Genomic DNA, 19,292 nt, shown 5'->3' with positions numbered 1-19,292 from the left:
TACCCTCGCTCTCCTCCTGGGTTACTCCACTCTCAGCTCTACTGTGCTCAACGAACTTCTCCTCTCCAACCCTCTGCTGTTCAAACTCCAGCAGCGTGTTGATCAGCTCATTGGCTGCTTCCTCCACCAATGAGCTTTTTGTGTGTAAACTCTGAGCTGCCTTAATGCAGAGGTCCTGAGAAAACAAGAAAGGCATCAGGGTGATTTAGGAGAGTGTAAGCACTTATGACTCATGTGGATGTGAACTATTATTGCTGTGAACAATGGGCAGATTTTTCACAACTGCTTTTTTGTGCTCAGAGCTCTTGAGTTAACCAACTGAGGAACTTTCCCTGGTTGGTAAGGTAAAGCATGAATTATAATATTTTTATACCCTGGTAGTCTGGACAAACTCTTCACAGGTGACTGGTTCCTCCTCGGGAAGCATGCAGAGAGTGGCGCTGCTCATCTCCTGCAAGACGACATCGATGCGGAACTCGGCCAGGTCATTCACTCTGTCCATGAGCAGCTCCAGGTCCGCTGTGGGCAGGGGCCATTGTCAGCCGTAACGCATTCCCTTTCAAACTCTGAACACTCTGATAAGTGGTTAGTGAACAGCCTCTGAGTGTTTGAATTGAACTGAGCAGAGTGACTGTGATCTGTGCTTACTGGACTATCAAGAGTGGTGGTTATGTGGCTGAGGCCTGTGTTTACCGGCTTACCAAGAGCAGTTATTATGCGGCTGAGGTACTTCTCAATGTTCATGGATGTCCAGTTGATGGAAGTCAGACCTGGCAGGATGGCCTCATCCACTTTGGCAAGGTGGGGTGTGGCCAGCTGCAGGAAGGCAGGCTGAATCTTTGCCCGGACTCTGGAGTTCTCTGTGAGGACAAGCTGAGAGACAGCTGGGCTTGTAATCCAAAGGCTGCAAGTTCAATTCTCTGGTGGTGCACTGCCCTTATACTCTTAGGAACGGTAACCTGAATTGCTTCAATAAATATCTAGCATTATAAATGGATAATGTAAAATGAGTCATCCTAGATAAAAGAATTTATCAAGCACATAATAATTATAGTAAGAAATAGCTATGATGCTCGGTTACCCTCGAATTAAATTGAAAAAGTGGATATTGGTTAGTTAGACTGTCTCTGCATTGCTGCTTGTTTTATCTCACTCTAACAGGGTTCACTACACTGTGGGGACCCATTTTAGATCACAGACTGGCACCAGATCAAGTGATTATGAGGTGATTCATACACACATTCATTGCATCATCAGTGCTTTGGCTGAAAGTAGCAGATTGCCCCCTGGAGGGGAACTCTGATCCAGAAACCTCTGTGCGCTGTAATGTAATCACGGTTGATAGGATATTTCAGTTGGAATAAAAAATAAGTAATAATAGAATTATGCTTTAATTTACCCCCTGGCCTTTGTATTCTCTTTTACTAGATTAAAAAACACTGTTACTCCTAAATTCTCATGATTGCTATAATGAAAGACACCTGCAGTTTGTTGTAGTTCTTCTTTAGGGCGTCCTGTTTTTGCTGTAGGATGGAGGCGAAGGGAGGTGTCTCCAGTCCCATCCGGGTCATGCAGTCTGTTTCCCTGATCTGGGTCAGGATCTGGGGGTCGAAGTTCACAAACAGCTCCCCAGTCTCTGGGGACTTGACTAGCAGAGAAGCCTGCAGGCCCGCCTTTGCTATCTCGATCTGGGGACAGAAATTTGGGCGCGCATTCTCTTGTCAGCAATTTGCTGTAGCGGGCAGTCCGTGACGGAATTCCCAGACCCAGGTGTGAGTGCCTCACCTGTTTGAGCCAGCCGCGGTGGTACAGCACCTCATACTCCAGCAGAACCGTGGCCACCCTGTTGTAGTTGCGAATGATGCGCTTGGCTTCAGGTGTGGACAGAACCCCAGGCTGCTGCTGGAAGAGATCCATGGGCTGCTGGAGCCGGCGAAACAGCTGCCGGGCCCACATGATGCGGCCTGCCACAGGCGGAAGGTCCCGAGCGATGGGTGGCTCGGCCTTCTGCTTGGTGTATATCCTGGACACCATCTCGATGTCCCGGCCAAAGTTCTGCAAAATTCTCTGGTACTTCTCATCAATACCCAAATCCGGAATGCCAAGTCTGTAGGGTTAGAGGTGGTTTTAAAATTTATTAATTTAGTATAAAGAGTAAAAAGAATGTAAACATTCTGGTAAGATTTCATACTTTGAGAAGAAAACTTAAAATTTTAATTAAAAATTCTTGCTTCTGTTTGCAGTATGGATGTTGGATCTTAGCTTAGACTTCATAGTTTCCCTGAAATACCTTTCAAATTTCTTCAGAACACACAAAGCTCTTTCCGTATTCTGAATTTTATCAAATGTGTTTTCCATGAAGGTCTTCAACTGATTCTGGAATGAAAAACAAAAGGCATGTAAGCAGACCTAATGCTTCATAAATAATTTCCATAAATGCATCTCATTTCATTTATTTCAGCTCCAGAATCACTGAGGGACTTACATGAAGCTCCTTAGTGTTTCTGCAGAACTCCTCATAGTCCTGATCAAAGTCCATTCTCCTTTGGTCCAGGAAACTGTACTGTTTCCTCTTCATAGTTAACACAATACCCTGGAATCCAGACAGAAGCATGCTGATTCTTCATACAATCACATCTGGGTGTATTTTAGAATAAAATAAAGCAGTAAAGACAGCTTTATTCATATTAACCTCAAAGAGGAATTTATAACCAAAATTTGATATGTAAAAGTGTACGGACAGTTGAATTACACTGTTGCACATAATAAAGAGGACATGCACACAGTTGCTTGTGACCATTAGCATTTGACAGGTTCACAACTGTTTACAACAGCATGGGGGATAGAGTATAAAACAGCAGTAACTGCTCCCCTGAACACCTAACCATGAAATATTCATAGCTTCACAACCGCCCAGAATTAGTAACTGATCTTTATCAGCTTTTGTTGAATTATTAACAGAGAGAACGGAGATCACAGAGAACCATGTCCCAAAACGCTGAATAATATCAAGGTACAAATAAGTCATCCCAACAACCATAAGAATAAAAACGAGTGAATGTGAACGAGTACAAGCTCACAAATGCAGCCAATTAGTGAATTAGTTTAAATGTAAACATTATCTTGAACATTTACAATAGCAGTTGCGCTTTTATGGTAAAAACTAGTCATTCCTGCATGCCAACAAACAGATAATTAGTCATGCATTGCACAAAAGACCAAAAAAAACAGTACAAAGGCAGACATTACACCAAAACATGCACTGGAATTTACCTCCCATTTCTCCTGCATGTCTACAGTCTGTCCAGCAGGGGCAGCAAGGCAAACAAACAGCTGCAATTACTCTCAGCAAGTAAGCATCTTAGTGGTGATAACCTCTCAAGCAGCTGACACTATGAATGGCTTTATCGGACAAAAAAGGGCCCCAGAAAGGTGTATTTATCTCAATCAAAGGCATCAATCCATTTAATCCCTAAAACACTGCACTCATGGAAATGTCAGTCCAAACATCCTTTTACCTAAAACACCACAGAGACATAACTGTAAATGTTGTTTGAAGAAAATTGATGAAAAAACTGTCAGGGGATTGATATTATTATGTTGTAGATTATTTAGCATCCACACACACACTGGTGATCACCTAAATGATTTCCTTTGGATTCATTATCAAATTCTTATTCGCCATGGAAAAAAAATAATACTTTGCACAAATGTGGCTTGATCATATCTCCAAAAAATAAATATTTAGCTTTTCAATCTTCCTCAGACATATTTTAAAAAAGGCAGTTAAAAATAAAAAATACATTTCTCAGGGTGCAAAAAATAACCCTAAAACAACTTTTTTCAGTATCTGTGTTAAGCAAAAAAATAAAGAGAGGTCAGATGCACTGAAAATAAGGAAGAAGCTCTCATCTAAAACAACAAAGGCACTGCAGACACACTCAGTCATTACAATGACAGCTCCACCAGTGAAGAGATGCCAAAAATCAGAACTGATATTTAGGAAGAATTATATAACACTGAAATAGGGGATGCAGGAGAGTAAGTCAGAAGTTGGAAAAAGTACAAAAACAAGTCAGTAAGCCCAAATACAACACTATATCCAAGCTTTCTTGAGGAATTTAGTGCGATCATTTATAAACAATCACCAGAAATCTTGGTCAGTTCTTATAAAACAACCCTGAAGACAATACAATCATAATGCGTAAGAAAGGGGATCACCCTGATCCAGGGAACTACAGGCTAGTTAGTCTAACATGTATGACATGCAAAGTGTTTGGAGCCTATCACAAGGAATTAGTCATTCTTGGAGCATTACAGCAGAAGGTAGACATCCATGAGGAATACCATGTTTTTTGAAGTCTTGACACAAATAGGAAGTATGGTAACATGTCACTGACTCTGACAAAGTGCCACGTAAGGGACTCATGCATAAACTGACAGATGCAGGGATTACAAGGATTATCTCCCAATGGATGTCATGTTCTGTGAATTACTCAAGAGAGCACATACAGAATTAGCTCTGTTAAAGTGATTTGTTATTTTTCTCCCATAGTGATTCTTAAATCGCGGCCAAAGCTGTAAATATCTGGAGTTCATCGAGCAAAGTACTGAAACGTTATATGGGTTTCTGTAAAATGAACGGTATCAATCACCCCCAAATTCTACCAATTTTGCAAAGATACTCTCCTCTATTTAGCTCACTTACATTTAATGAAGGCTATTCCTTCAGTACATACAGTTATTGGCCTTTAGGACCTATTTCCAGTTGCAAACCAATGGGAACTATGGAAAAACTGCAATCAAGCAATCAATGCAATCAATGGCTTCTTTGTGTTTTCTTAGGTATGGAAAGAAAGGGTGGTAGTGTCAGGCATCCATTTGAAATGTTAACCTCATCTCCTATTGGGCATGAAGCCTCTCAGTTTCTCAGAACTTCCTTATTACCATACAAAGGGAAGTAATTAGCTTGTTAACAAGGTTTTTGTCTGTATCAAGGAAGCTGAGTATCTATGTTTAAACGCCCACCTCTGAGCATTGTAAGAACCCAAGGTTTAATTGATATATAAAACACTGGCTGTTGATTGGAATTTACAACTGAAGACCTGTATGGATTTGTTATTTGTTTTCTTTTATCTTTTAGCTGAAGTACTTCCTACTACCATTTTGTGTGTTGCTATGGTAATAGGTGATCAAGCTGAAGAACAGCTGTAAGTACCTGAAACTTGGTTGCCAAGGTCTCAAGGCCCTCGATCTGGGAGTCCTGCAAGGCTGAGTAAGTGTTGATGGTGCTGAACATGCTGAGGATCTTGTTGAGCCGACGTTCAAAGGTATCAAACTTCCCAAATATGTACATTTCACTGAAGTCAAACTGTCTCTCAGAAGGATTTTGCTCCAGCTTCTGCTTGGTTTTGTGGAAGCAGTTTTGGTATTCCTATCAAGTAAAACAAAGAATGATAACATTTAGTAACAAAGAATAATTGAAAGTTTTACAGAGATGAATAGTGAATCAATTTCTTATTTGAGTAACTTATGTTTCTCTACTAGTGTTAACTCTAAAACTTTAACCAATACCATGACTCCAGTACTGAACATACACATTGTAACTCCAATATTCACACACATACTGTTACGTTAACACTCTGGCCCACATTGTAGCTCTGATACTGAAGTTCATGGAGTGATCCTAATATTCTAACATATATTGTAAATGTAACACAATTTAACCCCGGATGATAAAACAGAAATATTCAAAATAAAACATCAAATTTATTACTGAATTTACAAACACTGCTGAACAGCCGGCTGCAAAAGGACTACTCAAAATTCTTGAGTATCATAGAGGAGTAAAAAAGCAAGTGACATATACCCACACTAACCATTTTTTCAACAGAGAAATTATATTTTATCCCTATCATAATGTTTGTAGTTCCAGCATTGAAAGTGAATTCAGCAAACTCAAACAGAGTGAAACCTGTTTTGTTCTGTACTTTAGGTGAAGACTCTATTACTTTATTTAAGTGAATAGACTTTTCTATACCTTGTTTAAGTTGATAGCAGCCTTAAGTTTTTCTGCAACAACATCCTGTAGCTGATCCCATATCGTAGCAGTGCCGTTGTTTGTGATATAGGCCTTGCATGCCGTAATCATCTGGTTTGTAACCTGTGATAAAGAAAAATGGCAACAACAGGAGAATGAGAGGGGAGTTGCGAGCCGTCCATCCACTTTAGAGAAAGTATAGCCGCACTTACTTTCACAAACAGGGATGTGATCTTCTCTGAGGTGTTGTAGTAGCGGGAGATGCTGTGAATCATTCGGATGGCATTAATGAGTCCAGGGATGGCCTCTACCATGGAGACCTGGGATCAGTTACCATATAAAATAGTCACCCTTGGCATGTATGTTATTCAGTCATATGTAAGGGAAATAAGAAGACCCTCATTTTCACAGCAAAAACAATAAAGACTACACACCGGAAAGCTAATTAGTATTAAATATACATCCATGATATTCAAGAATATGGATTATTTTATGATTAATTTCCACCATATTTTCACAGACTAAACACCCTGCTACCCAAAGTAATGAGATAACCCACATAAACGTTAGATTTCTCTTACAGGGTCACTATTGTATAGTGGGTCACAGAACTTCTCCAGAGTGTAGAGGTACTTCACGTTGTCCTTAGCTTCGTTGGCCGAATCTGTAATCCTGATGTCCAGCTCTCGCCAGGACTAAAGGGTGAAGATATAATGAGAGGAATCACAGATACACAATGCTGACCCATCCAGGCAAGGCTTAACAACAGAAGCATGACTGACTGTTCTAATGTGTGCCCTTATTTCCTAAGAAACAGAACAACCTTAAAAGACTACATTCTATGTGGTAAACATACTTAATAAGGTTGTGACAGAGAGTTATATGAGTGGCTATTAGGTTTGATACAGGAGTGGGAGGGCACCTTAATGAGTTTGGACTTGGCCACCATGAGGACACCCAGTACGGCCTTCACATCTGGGCTCTTCAGCTGGTCCAGCAGATAGTTGAAGCGGGACATCCGTTTCTTCCAGTGGTCAAGCTCGGCCCGCGGTCCCAGGTCATCTGCCTCCTTTCTCAGCTGGTCACTTTCTGCTAGCACCTAAACCCCACAATCCACAGGATGTCCCAGTTAGCGGGAGGAACCTGCCACCAGTCAACCACCATCACACATTTCCAAGCATTCTATACCTGCTCAATCTGCTTGATCCACACTTTCATGCAGGCTTCTATCTTCTCCAACGCCTCTGTGCTATTGGTTACTGCCACATAATCTGATGGTCCTTTGAGGGTTTTCAAGTCGTACATGTCACATTCCTTTAGGGTCACCTGGAGAGTGTTCACAGTATCTACTGTTATTTACCACAAAATGAAAACTAGTTGTGTAGCAAAAATTTTGGATATAACAAAGTAGCACGGGTCAGTATGAATCATTATAACTACTTTACAGATACCAGTCTGAGGTAATGATGGAACGATGGATTGCTATATTTTGGATGTTCATAAAATTAAAGTTGAATTCTAGCATTTTAGTGACATTAAATGTATTGCTGATCCAAATATAAATGTTCTTGTTGCAAAACGTTCTTCATCTGGTTGCAAAAAAAAAAAACACTAATTTTTAAAACAATCAAACAATAATAACAATAATTTTTTTCGACAGACCCTCTCCTCCTTGTATATATACAGCTCATCACATCTCGTCTGATCTTCCTCTGTGTTTCTGTGAAGGCAAACCTTACTCGACTGCTGTACTACCTGACAAGTTTCCTCTCCTTCAATATTAATTTGCCTGCAGGTTTATCCTTTAATTTTTCACCAAGCTTCACCTCACATCAGTCCATGGACAGAGAAAGTTTTGGCACACCAGCCAGGAAACACTACCCTTGGTACAGACGGACCCTATGCATTACACACAGGAGTGTCAGCTGGACATTTCTGCATCACCTTCTCCATGAGGCTCTCCTGAGCACCCCCAAGCACAGCAACAAAGCCTTCCAGAGAACTGAGGAAATCCTGCCGGATCGCAAGGGCCTGGGGACTGGCCAGTTCCCCCCAGCCATGGTGCATGTTCTTCAGGGTGGGGATGAATATCTCAGACAACAGCTGCTCCACACTCTTCAGCAGGCCCACCTCCGTCGTGTCCAGCATGTTAAAGTTAACATCCTGCACAGTGTGACAGCTCAACAAACTCAGAGACAGGAAAGGCAGTTTTTTTTTTTTTTTCAAAAGAACAGGTTGTGTTCACCGGTGTCATGTTCCAGCTGGATTGCAGCTACATGCAGGTGAAAGGGACTGCTAAAAGGTTGTGCTGAAATGTAGAGGTCTCCTCCACCTCCTTCACACCTTTGGTTACAACCAAATAATCCCCATATGCTAATGAAAAATTAAACCTATCGCTTGATATTATTTGCCCTAACTACTGGGCCATACAAAAAAAGAGTAAACTAAACTAAATTAAAAAAAGCTAAATTCTCTGATTCATAATGAATTGGAATGTTAAAACCTTTCCAAAATAAATTGGAATGTGAAACACATTTTCAAAAACAACAGTGTAAATTAAAGCATGTTTGAGGCAAAGTTCTTTATTCTCTGAAGAATAGTCTATAGAGAGGAAGGTCAGCATAAGACTCACCCTATGTATGTTCTCTGAGGTAACAGCTTTGGAGACATTGGCTCTTGTGAAAAATACACATACTCCGTTCAGAGCAACGTCCCGGCCCTCTGTCACAAACACTTTGGGTTTTTTGCTCCGGCTAAGGGAGGCAGCCGCTGTTGGGGTCAAGACACAATACACTAGTTATAATCTGTAATGTTCAGTCAAACCAATGACTAGGCTCAAATACTTCTCTGAATCAACATCCCAAAACCTTTTTCCACTCAACAACCTCCTTTAATATTTCATTAATTAATTATACAATAGAGCGGGCATGTGTCTCACCTGCTTCTGCTGGCTCAGCCTCCTGGTAGTAAAACATGATATGCGGAAGTCCTCCAGCAGCAAAGAAATGTTCCATTCTATCAATCTAAAAGATGATGCCAAGAAATAACTACCATAGCTGTTCTGTAATATTTGCACTTATCATTGTATTATTTTCCTTCAAATGTAAGACCCAGAAAAGGACCTCAAACAAATGATCAAGTAAGTGCCTTTCCAGAAATCACATGCTACACCAAATGGTAATGCTGAAGTGATGTTACCTAATGCTCAGTGTATACACACAGAATAGTATGTACAATACTTTGGTACAATATATGATAAGTATAAAAGGTATCACTTAAAGGTAAACAGGGAATGGAACTGTCTGACCGCACCTGAGTGCCTTCCAGAATGGCATCCTCTACGTCAGCTTTCTCCAGGCCCAGACAGGACGCCACTATGCTGAGAACATAGTCATGTCGGCCATCCAGCTGGGCACGCTTAGCCTCCCGTTCCTCCTTCAGTTTTTGCTGTTAGAGTAAGGAGACAGGACACCTCAGTCACCCTCAGACAAACACAAGTTATTCCACTGACACCTATTTCTGTAACACATAGGACACACCAGTGTTCTGCCCAATTCTGGATCTGAGTCTGAGTCATAGCAACACACAGTCCAAGTAAGGAGCATGTCGGAGGCAGGAGTCACATCAGCAAAGAGATTAGAGTTTCTAATGGTAGGATGCTGACCTAGGTCCACCCTATCAACAGGCAGATGGGGGCAGATGCAGACTGACTGTATCCATGCGTGAAAAATCCTCATATTTTGAAATATCCAATCAAGGATGATGATAATGTGAAAAGATTCCTCGCCAGCTAATTTATGTCTTTATAAGATGATTTAGCTTGTTCAAAAGAAAAATACAAGACTACAAATTGTGTAAAAAGTTTATAAAGAGACATGACAAATAACGGAACACAGGCATACTCAACTGCATTTCACATAAGAATAATTATTTTGTAGCAAAAAGTGCAGAAGACACATGATCTGTATCGTAATTTGTACTGAAATAGAAATGGAGTTTTTCACAAAAAGGATTTTGCCCAGAGCACATATTTTTGGCAGTAAACCCAGGGGTTTATACAACTACTAGGAATAAAGGGAAGAATATTAGTTACTCAAGTCAATGCTGTATTAATAATGTTTATTATATTTTAAATAGACTGACAGTTCTTGTGTGTGTGTGTGTGTGTGTGTGTGTGTGTGTAGTGAACCTGAGCCTGTACATCTATGTCCATGATCAAAATGAAAAAAACTCTTAGTAGCAAAACAACAATAAATAAAATAAATGCATTCTTCCTCAGAATTAAATATTAAAACCTCCATGACAGCTGAATCCATTAATATTTTCAGTATCAAGGAAACATCATTTGACTGTCATTACCAACCCAAGGCTATTTTAAATGCAGGGTTCAGAGAGGCTAATACATACTTTAAAGGCAGTGATCTGGCTGTTGGATATAACAGATGAGTATGGCTCCCCTTTACTTTTTGCAGTCTTTGAGTCAGCCATTTTCCATAAAAGACAAGTAATCACTTCCAGAGTCTGGTCTCCACAACAAGCCACAAGACACTCCTAGGCTCCTCAGTAAAAAAATCTAAGTTAAAAAGTTCATACAGATGTAATAAATCCACAAGGTATGGTTCCTGTCCACTTTTCAGCTGCAGATAAAGCAATCTAAACAAATCAAAGGCAAAGTGAAAAAGCCATCCAAACTGTCCTTGTTCCTGAAAAGGTCTTGTATCCTGATTTTTACTGACACATTGTCCAGACATGTCCCTGTGCGTTGTGCTTGTTACCCGCCACTGTATTCCAGATCAGAGCAGTTCAGAAACTGACTGCAGGTTACATTAGGAGAAAGACATACCAGGAGCAACAAGTTAACAGTTAAACAATAAGTGCTTCCCTTGCGAAAACCGAAAGGGCCCCCTATTAAACACCAGCCAGACAGTGAAAGTTCCAGCAGTTAGTTGTTCAGTGCTGCTGCTTGGTAACACAATCAAAAGACAAATAACTGCCACCCGCTCTGTGTAGAGAGCTTCCTGTGGCACAACCAAATGCCTCACTCCCCATTTCTGTCTGCAAGGCTTACAATGGGAACTTGGTGCTTAACAACTGATTTATGGTTAAGCTGCCTTCTTCTGGGAATAATTAAGATTCAAGTGTGCACTCATTGTCCCAGTGCTTAATTTTCACAAACATATACAAACATACACACACACACACACACACACACACACACACACACACACACACACACACACAGGAGACAGGAGCAAGTTGTAGTTTCACAAACAGGACAGAACCACTTCTTATGAGGACTGCCAGCAGGCAAAATACAAAGATGCTAGTGCAACACTTGTTTGGAAAAAAGGGCATTTTTCATTTATTACATATCATACAAATCATTTAGATTATTGCTGTTTCAGTCCTGCTGGCGTTCCTCAGAACACACAAACAGACTTCATAGGGCATCCTGTTGCTTTGTATTGTGCCATTTTGAATTATTAGTGGCACTTTGACTTGAGGAGCACATCGCTTTTTCTTCACTGTTAGGACAGCCAACAGCCAAAAAAAAAAAAAAAATGCAAATTCACTAATGTCCCAGTATCCATTAGCTGCAAGACATTTCCTGGGGAGCTACAACAGCAAGAAGCAGGAAAGAGCCAAAGAAGAGGAACAACACAATAGCACCAAGGTGTGAACACTAAGTCAAAGCCTCACACTAGAAAGAGGCACAAGATGAGGATTTGATAAAGCAAGAGTGAACATTTGATCCATCCATTGTAAGGAGAAGGTAAGACCGGGGAAACTGGGTAGATGCAGGTAGCTTTTTTTCCACTGAGGTTCCACTGAGAAGGATGTTCCTAGAACAATAATGTGGTAACACTTCCTTTGACTTGTTTTGAAGGAAGCCATCTGGCTTTTTGTGCCAACTTGTCAATTTTTTTTTTTTGATTTTCTGAACATTGTTGTCTTCACCTTCTCCCTCACTCTAAACAAATCAACATATGAATAAACAGCTTTTTGGAAAATTGAACCAGCAGAGATTGACTAGCTTGTTTAAAGATATGCAAATGACACTGGTCTTTGCTTTTGTTTTGTTTTTTTGTCTTTTCTATATAATCCACATTATATAGATATATGTAGATCAGCTACCTGACTGGTGACACTAGTCTTAACATAGCAACATGACAAAAAATGAAAATTAGGATGTTGGAAAAATGTATTGAGTTGAAATTATATTAACTAATTCAGCGATCATTTTTTAAAGATAGCAAGTATACAACTGGTTGCAAGCAAAGTGAAATGTTGTTTGGTTCCAAAGATAATGATTAACATTATATGAACAAAGGAATTCAGAAATTGTTCATTTAATTGTTAATTTGTTTATTTTAATTAAAGGTGATATATTTCGTGATGGGTATGCACACATCCTACTGACATATCAGCAGTATATGCATTCAGTGGTAACTTACATGTAAATTATAATGACTGGCAGCAAAGCAAGTCCTGCACAGAATTTATGATCTCTTCACTAATAAGTAAACTGACAACTGAAGCACCTGAACATAAAATCTGATTGATTTCGGCAGAGGGAGTTACGAGTTGTCACTTGCTTGATATCTCATATCAGAGTAACAGGAAGAAACAAGCCTGGACATGGAAGAGCAAACAGAACTACTGACCTCTGAGATACACACAACCACAGCGTTGGTGTGGGAAACCATCTACAGTGCATGTCAACCACGACCGCCAAACTATAGGATTAAATAATAAAACCAAACCCCACAGGTTGCTGGGTGACAATTTAGCATCAACAAACACAAGCAGCAGTGTGGCTTCAGCTTAAGAAAAGAGAGGTTCCAACATAAATATTTTTAAGCCTTGCTGTTTTTTTTTTTTACATTAAAAACATTCATTTTGGTTTATTGTAAAAAAGGCAAAAAGGAGAAGAATGATTTTTTTTCATCTGATTCCCTTTGCTATTACACTGTTAAGGCTTATCTGAAACCTAAACATAGATTATGGTAATCATCATAAGTAGCATAAGCTTACATATAATTTGACCTAGGCTGATGAGCTTAGCTACTTTTCAGAAATATATGATAATGAAAATACAGAAGAAAAAAACTGCTGCACTTTGTACCTTAAATTACCGCAAATCCTTCATCATAGGTCTGGAGAATTATTTGAGTAATACTGGATTAGGCATTTCTGTCAAAACAAAATGCAGGCTTCTTAAGGTTTCTGAAAAGGTCTACATAGGGAACACTTCAAAATGTCTTAAGCCTTTGGCTTATCACCTCCAGCAACTCTGTCTATCCAGACTCTAGTTGGTTAAGCTAGCTGACCTGCTTCAAAATTTCCAGAACACCTGATACGTCAATGGAATCTCCAAAGATCCTGACGTATCTCTTTTTCCACTGCGTCTTTTCTAGCTGTCTTGTATGTAGATAGGCTTGGAAAGCCCTCTCTGCTTCCCATGAGACAGGTGCAACACTCAAAGCAGGGAACGCTCCAGTATTCCTGTGGTACAAGGATATAGCTATCTGAGGAGGGTGTCTTCATGTCAGAGTAGAATTCCCTGTTCAGCATATTCACTGAGAGATTTTCATTTTCTCTCCATTTTGTGGACATATTCATTTTGATTGCAGACAATTTTGTCATTTACTTTGGTGCCTGAACAAAATTTACTTTCTCTACAGGGAACACACGCATACATCAACTCTTCCCACATCTGCTATTCAACCACTCCTTCCAGTTAAATCTGCCTTAAGCCAGAAACAGTGGGGTACAAATATTACACCAATACTCCTCAAGTAATGAGGTCAGCTCTTCCTTTGAAGGTATAAAATGACCCTACAGTTTTGCCTTTCCTAATCGAAGATTGTATTGCTACTATATGTTGTCTATCACCTCCTCTTTACAACCTTGAACACGTTACATTGGCTCTTGCAATTGCTATTCTCTGTTATGCTCTGAGCAAAGTTATGCTCCGTTATGCTCTGAGCAAAGTGGAAATATTTACACAGCTCTGCTACTTCACATAAAATGGAAATCACAAAACCCAACAGCTGCAAATATTCAGACCATGTATATTACAGACCGTCAGGCGTCCAGGAGTCAGAGGTAGGCTTGTGTTTCACTGCCTGCCCGTGAGTTCTGAAGAACAGCATCTCTTACCTGGAGCACCCTGGAGACGCTCTGCTTCCAGAGCCGGTTTTTAAAAGGCCGGGACATTCTATTTCCTCTTAAAACTCCAATCCGAAATCAAGAGACCTCAGCCACCCCCAAACCTATGTGAATGTTCACCCTCAGACGGACAAAAGAACAGCCTCTCATACCCCCTCTTTGTGAACACTGTAGAATCTACCAGCTCAGTCTTTAATGGGCTCTCTCTGCCTATAAACTACTCAAACAACTTAAAGATGTGAGCAAACAGGCCAGCCCAACAGAATCACAAAAGGTGGCTGTCACAGCGCCACAGCCCGCGTCCTGCATCACCAGTTCTCTCTGTGCCCCATTTGATGCCTTTGTGAAGGAGACAGCACAGTGTAAAAGAAGACTTTTAATCCCTGATCTGTCTCACAGCCTGTGTGTCCTGACTCTCTCACACCCCTGCCAGCATCTGATCAGTCCAGCTCTTCTATCAGGCAAGAGGATTCAGATAGCTTCCACTGGTCACCTGGGGTCCTTAACACTTGGGCAGATACTGCAAACTGAGAAACCTAATGTTGCATGAAATGTGACATCTGAGGGACCTCTGAAATTAACCTCCAGTTGTGTTGCTATAATAGGTTTCACACATAAAATGTGAATTGATGAAACATCTGGTAATGTTCCTGATATCTTAAGGAGAAAGGCAGCCACCTTAAACTCCTGAAGGTCTGGAGTTCAGACACAAGGTCAAGTCTCTACATATATCAGCACCACACTTCCACATGATACAGAATCTCCCACAGATAACCCTCTCCATCAGAAGTAGCCTTACTATAATCTCTTAAATTATTTCATGAACATTAAGCATGTTTAACATGACCTTAGTTGAATCTTTCATTGCCTTATTCATATCCAGTGCAGACAGTCTCACAGAAAGACATTTAACTACAAAGGTATTTAATTAAATGATTACTTTTCTATAAACTATATTTAAACTTAAAATAGAGGAACATTCTAACTAATCTAAATACTATTACAGCTATACTGCAAGATGCAAAAGCCCAAAAACCATCTGCAATTGAGACAATTACCATGGGGTGAAAGTGCAGGCATGCACTCACCCAAAAGACTAGCAAAGAACAGAATTTCCATTTTTTTCCGTTGACAAGGTAATGGAATGAGGTACAGCTGTGCTTAATCCATACTAAGGCTTCAAAGCTTGGTAACCACAAAACATCTGAGCAAAGTGAAGGTTTGTGTTCACAAGAAATGTTTGCCATTTAAGTAGAGGAATAAATATCTGAATTATCTGTTTACAAGGTATTTAAATCCTGCTCTAATTTCCAACCTAGTCATCAAAAATGAAAAAACAGAAAAAGGTTTTCCAAAATTCCTCAATGAATCTATGATTCTGACTGCAGCTGTTACTGTGGCTACAAAAGGGTAGGAATGAATTGAGATAAACTTACATCAGTGACCTTTTCCTATGCAATCTGTATTTGATTTAAAGTCAAGCATGTTTAAAAAAGGCAAGAATCAACATAACATGATCTATATTAAATATATTATGATTCCAACTTTCACAGAATTGAAGATACTATTTTTTAAAATCCAAGCTAGAAATGTTGTTTACATGTTTTTTACAAGATATAATAAGTGATTAATAATAATTTGACTCCCTTCACACAATATGGAACAGAGGAAAGGAAAATACTGAGCAGGTAAAAACAGAAGAAATAAGTATTTGTGGCTGACACTAGCTATGCACTGCCTGTGGATATGTGACTCCAGGGTAGGTGGCAGCTCACAGCTCAGCTTGGCTCAGCTTACCTTGTTGTGATAGTCGGGGTTAAAGTGCAGCATCCTCACTTGTGAGTTGGCCCTTCCTGTTCCTCCCTCTTAGTTATTATTATCATTCATGTGATCACACCTTCACAAATGAGATAAACCACCTGGAGCATTCAGCATCTAATTTTCCCATCCAAAGGTCCAAAGACCATGTAATCCTGCATCTGAGATGCAAACATTGTTTCCCCACCAGCATTCTCCCTAACCGCCTTGTCAGGTATCAGGTGTCCATTTTCTGGCCAGGTAATTACCAGCGCTGGTCCTATCACCTTGCGGACATGGCCCCTGGGAAAGGGTGCCCAGAGGTTCATTGTTATAGAGACTACAGGGCTACAAGTCTCTGTGCATTTTAAAGTGTAAAGTGATGCTGTGGGGCAGATCTGCACTGCAGACACTGCAGGTAGGGAGAGATTATTACAGTATTGCTATTAAACACTGGTCAAAAATTTATCTATGTTACCATAATATAGTAAAGCATGCAATGTGATGATTTCAAACAGGACATCAGGGTGGAAGCAAGCAGTAAATTTAGGTATTAAATTAGTATTTACCCTTCACATTACAGAGGGGTGTGTGGGAATCACCCACGAACACATTTGGATTGCGTACCATGGGACTAAATATTTCAATTTCACCAGAACATTGGCTCCAGAGTAGCTCAGTGGTTAAGGTGCTTGCCCTGGGGGAAAGCTCAGCTCTATAGCCCAAGTTTGACCCCAGCCATGTCATCAGCGCATGATGAGGAGCACCTCACAAACTGGCTTCATTCCAGGAATGGGTAGGTCGGCCAGAGTCCCCTCATGTCACTGCTCTTAGCCGCCCTGTGACTTGTCAGCCACCTGCAAGTCACAGGGCATGACATCAGTGGAATTGCACCTATGCCTTCAACAAGCACCAACTGTGCTGTAGTGTGTTGTGTGACTTGCAGTGCAAAAAACAGCAGCGAGCTGAGCGAGAGTGTGTCGGGGGATTGCGTTCATCTCACAGCAGTGCTCCTGTGCAAGTGCAGAGGCTGTTCCCGAAAGACAAAGCAAGTACACAATGGGCATTCTAAATTAGGGTTGCATAAAGGGGATAAGGTATAAAAAACTATGTTCATCTCATTGTAGGACTACTGCTTACTATTTTTGTGACATCTTCATTGAAAATACTTGAATACGCATTATTGTATACGTGTTCACATGACAAACACACACACACTCTCTCTCTCTCTCTCTCTCTCTCTCTCTCTCTACATACAGCATATGCCTCAAAACCCCCTGACTGGCACAAAACCTAAACCTCAGAACTTACAAGTACCAATACAATATTTCAGAGGGAGCAGAAACTTTAACATGAAACACTTCAACCAATTAAATTCCATCAAACACTTCCGTACATGCATCTAGTGACCACAAAAGATCACAGCTAGGGCTGCTCTTCACAGGAGCTTTACCTGGAAGATGACAACTTGGTCATCAATATTAGATAAAGACATGAATGATTCCTATAGTAAGCCAGTGTAACTGGAGTCTATGTTGAATAATACATTAGGGCTGAGAGGAAGGCAAAATGCCTCAAACAGGAGAGAAAAGGAACACATGAAAGCAAATAAGGATGATGCAGACTTACAGGAATGTCTCTTGTCATATTCAGTTACCTTTTATTCACATAAGTATGATATAGTTACCTTTTATGACCCCCAAATATTGTGTTTTATTTTTCTTGTACTTACTTCTGTGTGGCAAACAACAAAGTATTGAGTGCTAAATAAAATACATTAAACATTATATAGCACACTTAATTATTTGATTGAGTATTTCATTTACTGACTGATTGATTGATCTAATATTATTCATTTGCTTAAAACACCACATTCATTTAACACAAAATAAAACTGCACATGCATTTAAATATTTTGTTGGTAAGAATATTCCCTAGGTTTAGATGTTTATTCAACATGTATGCATTTATACCCACACCACAAAATATTTTAATATATGATCACTGGAATGTCAGCTAAAATATCTTTACATTTATTATGAATATCTTAGCATGCACCTTATTTTCATATCTGAAATGTGCTATTACTTTAATCAATTTATCGATTTGCAGTTATTGTGAACAAAATGTGCAGAAACTTATTTTTCAATACGAATCAGTTATGTGGGAAAATGTTGCCACCTATTGGTGTAAAGTTAAACACCTGGTCACACGTTAAGTATACCAAACTAAGGACATGAGGTTGCCAGAGTGCAAGGTTCTGAATTAGACTCTCCAGCACACCACTGTGCTCTAACCATATACCTATGGCCCTCCTTTATCTTGTGACAAACAAGGAAGTTTGCAATTATCACCACAGAAACAACTATGAATACCAACATAACATGCCATTAGCCATACACAAAGTCTTTGAACATTAGCACTGTCTGAGATAACTACAACGTTTACATTGTCCATTAGGCCTATGTTATTTGCATTAGTAATGTACTTGACAGATGTCCCTACCCACAGTAACTTAGATAACATTTGAAATGTACACATTTATTTAAACACCTTGACAGTTGTCCCAAGCTCGTTACAGAGAATGAGGTCCTGATGATTGCCCTTTTGTTATTCCTCTTTTGGATAAAATGCACTAAAGATCACCATGACTTATACTGATTATAGGAAAATCCACTCTATGGCTCAGAAGGAGTTTGCTCATTTATTTTATAATGTGAACTATTGATGAAATTCAAAAAGTTAAATTAATTAAGTTATTTACTGTTACTGTCTTACCTTGGTGAGAGCAAAAACTAATTACGACTTTCTGACCATGTGTGTACTGACCAGGTGTTTATTCAGGTCAATAAGCTCATCATCTTCCACTCGACACCCCTGAGCTTTGAGAAAATCTACTCTTATATAAACATAATACATATTGATGACAAATAATATTAAAGAAAACAGATTTTTCACTACTACTATTTTTTCCCGCTACATTTGCTGCTAACTCTTTTATTTTATCTTAGCGTCTGACCAGACTGTTTTTTTTTTTTTTTTTCTTGTATTTGTATTTGTATTTTTTTTTTTTTTATAAAATAAGGGTTTCTCAGGTAAAGACCTTCCAGTCCGGCTAACGGAATATATGTTTTCCCATTACTGGCAAATTTATCTAATCACTCACTTAAGTGGTGCCAATGCTCCGAAACAAAACATAATGTAAAGCCCTAGAGAGACAGAGCACAATATATGGGAGGTCTCACGCTAGCTATGTATCTACATATTAGCAATGACGTGCTAG

The 19,292-nt window shown here is 39.7% G+C and overlaps 1 protein-coding gene across 2 annotated transcripts in view; it reads right to left on the bottom strand.

The window, feature by feature from the left end:
* The window catches only part of dnah5 (dynein, axonemal, heavy chain 5), a 65,450-nt gene extending 51,190 nt beyond the window's left edge, over positions 1-14,260 (bottom strand). Inside the window, exons 1-18 of one of the 2 annotated variants that reach the window (XM_036538758.1) lie at positions 14,204-14,260; positions 9,353-9,487; positions 8,979-9,063; positions 8,673-8,833; positions 7,985-8,203; positions 7,229-7,366; positions 6,963-7,139; positions 6,622-6,735; positions 6,253-6,360; positions 6,041-6,163; positions 5,219-5,434; positions 2,486-2,593; positions 2,291-2,376; positions 1,786-2,107; positions 1,482-1,688; positions 702-873; positions 374-519; positions 4-175 (exon numbers count right to left, since the gene is read on the bottom strand). In XM_036538758.1, the coding sequence (XP_036394651.1) occupies positions 4-175; positions 374-519; positions 702-873; positions 1,482-1,688; positions 1,786-2,107; positions 2,291-2,376; positions 2,486-2,593; positions 5,219-5,434; positions 6,041-6,163; positions 6,253-6,360; positions 6,622-6,735; positions 6,963-7,139; positions 7,229-7,366; positions 7,985-8,203; positions 8,673-8,833; positions 8,979-9,063; positions 9,353-9,487; positions 14,204-14,260 (2,746 nt within the window). The remainder of the gene's footprint in view (positions 1-3; positions 176-373; positions 520-701; positions 874-1,481; positions 1,689-1,785; positions 2,108-2,290; positions 2,377-2,485; positions 2,594-5,218; positions 5,435-6,040; positions 6,164-6,252; positions 6,361-6,621; positions 6,736-6,962; positions 7,140-7,228; positions 7,367-7,984; positions 8,204-8,672; positions 8,834-8,978; positions 9,064-9,352; positions 9,488-14,203) is intronic. The other variant, XM_036538759.1, reaches the window with a different exon arrangement.
* Positions 14,261-19,292: the final 5,032 nt, after the last annotated feature.

The sequence above is a fragment of the Megalops cyprinoides genome, chromosome 10 (assembly GCF_013368585.1).
Source record: "Megalops cyprinoides isolate fMegCyp1 chromosome 10, fMegCyp1.pri, whole genome shotgun sequence".
Taxonomy (NCBI): domain Eukaryota; kingdom Metazoa; phylum Chordata; class Actinopteri; order Elopiformes; family Megalopidae; genus Megalops; species Megalops cyprinoides.
Note: the sequence above shows the minus strand (reverse complement) of the source record. Positions and strands in the feature narration are given on the sequence as shown.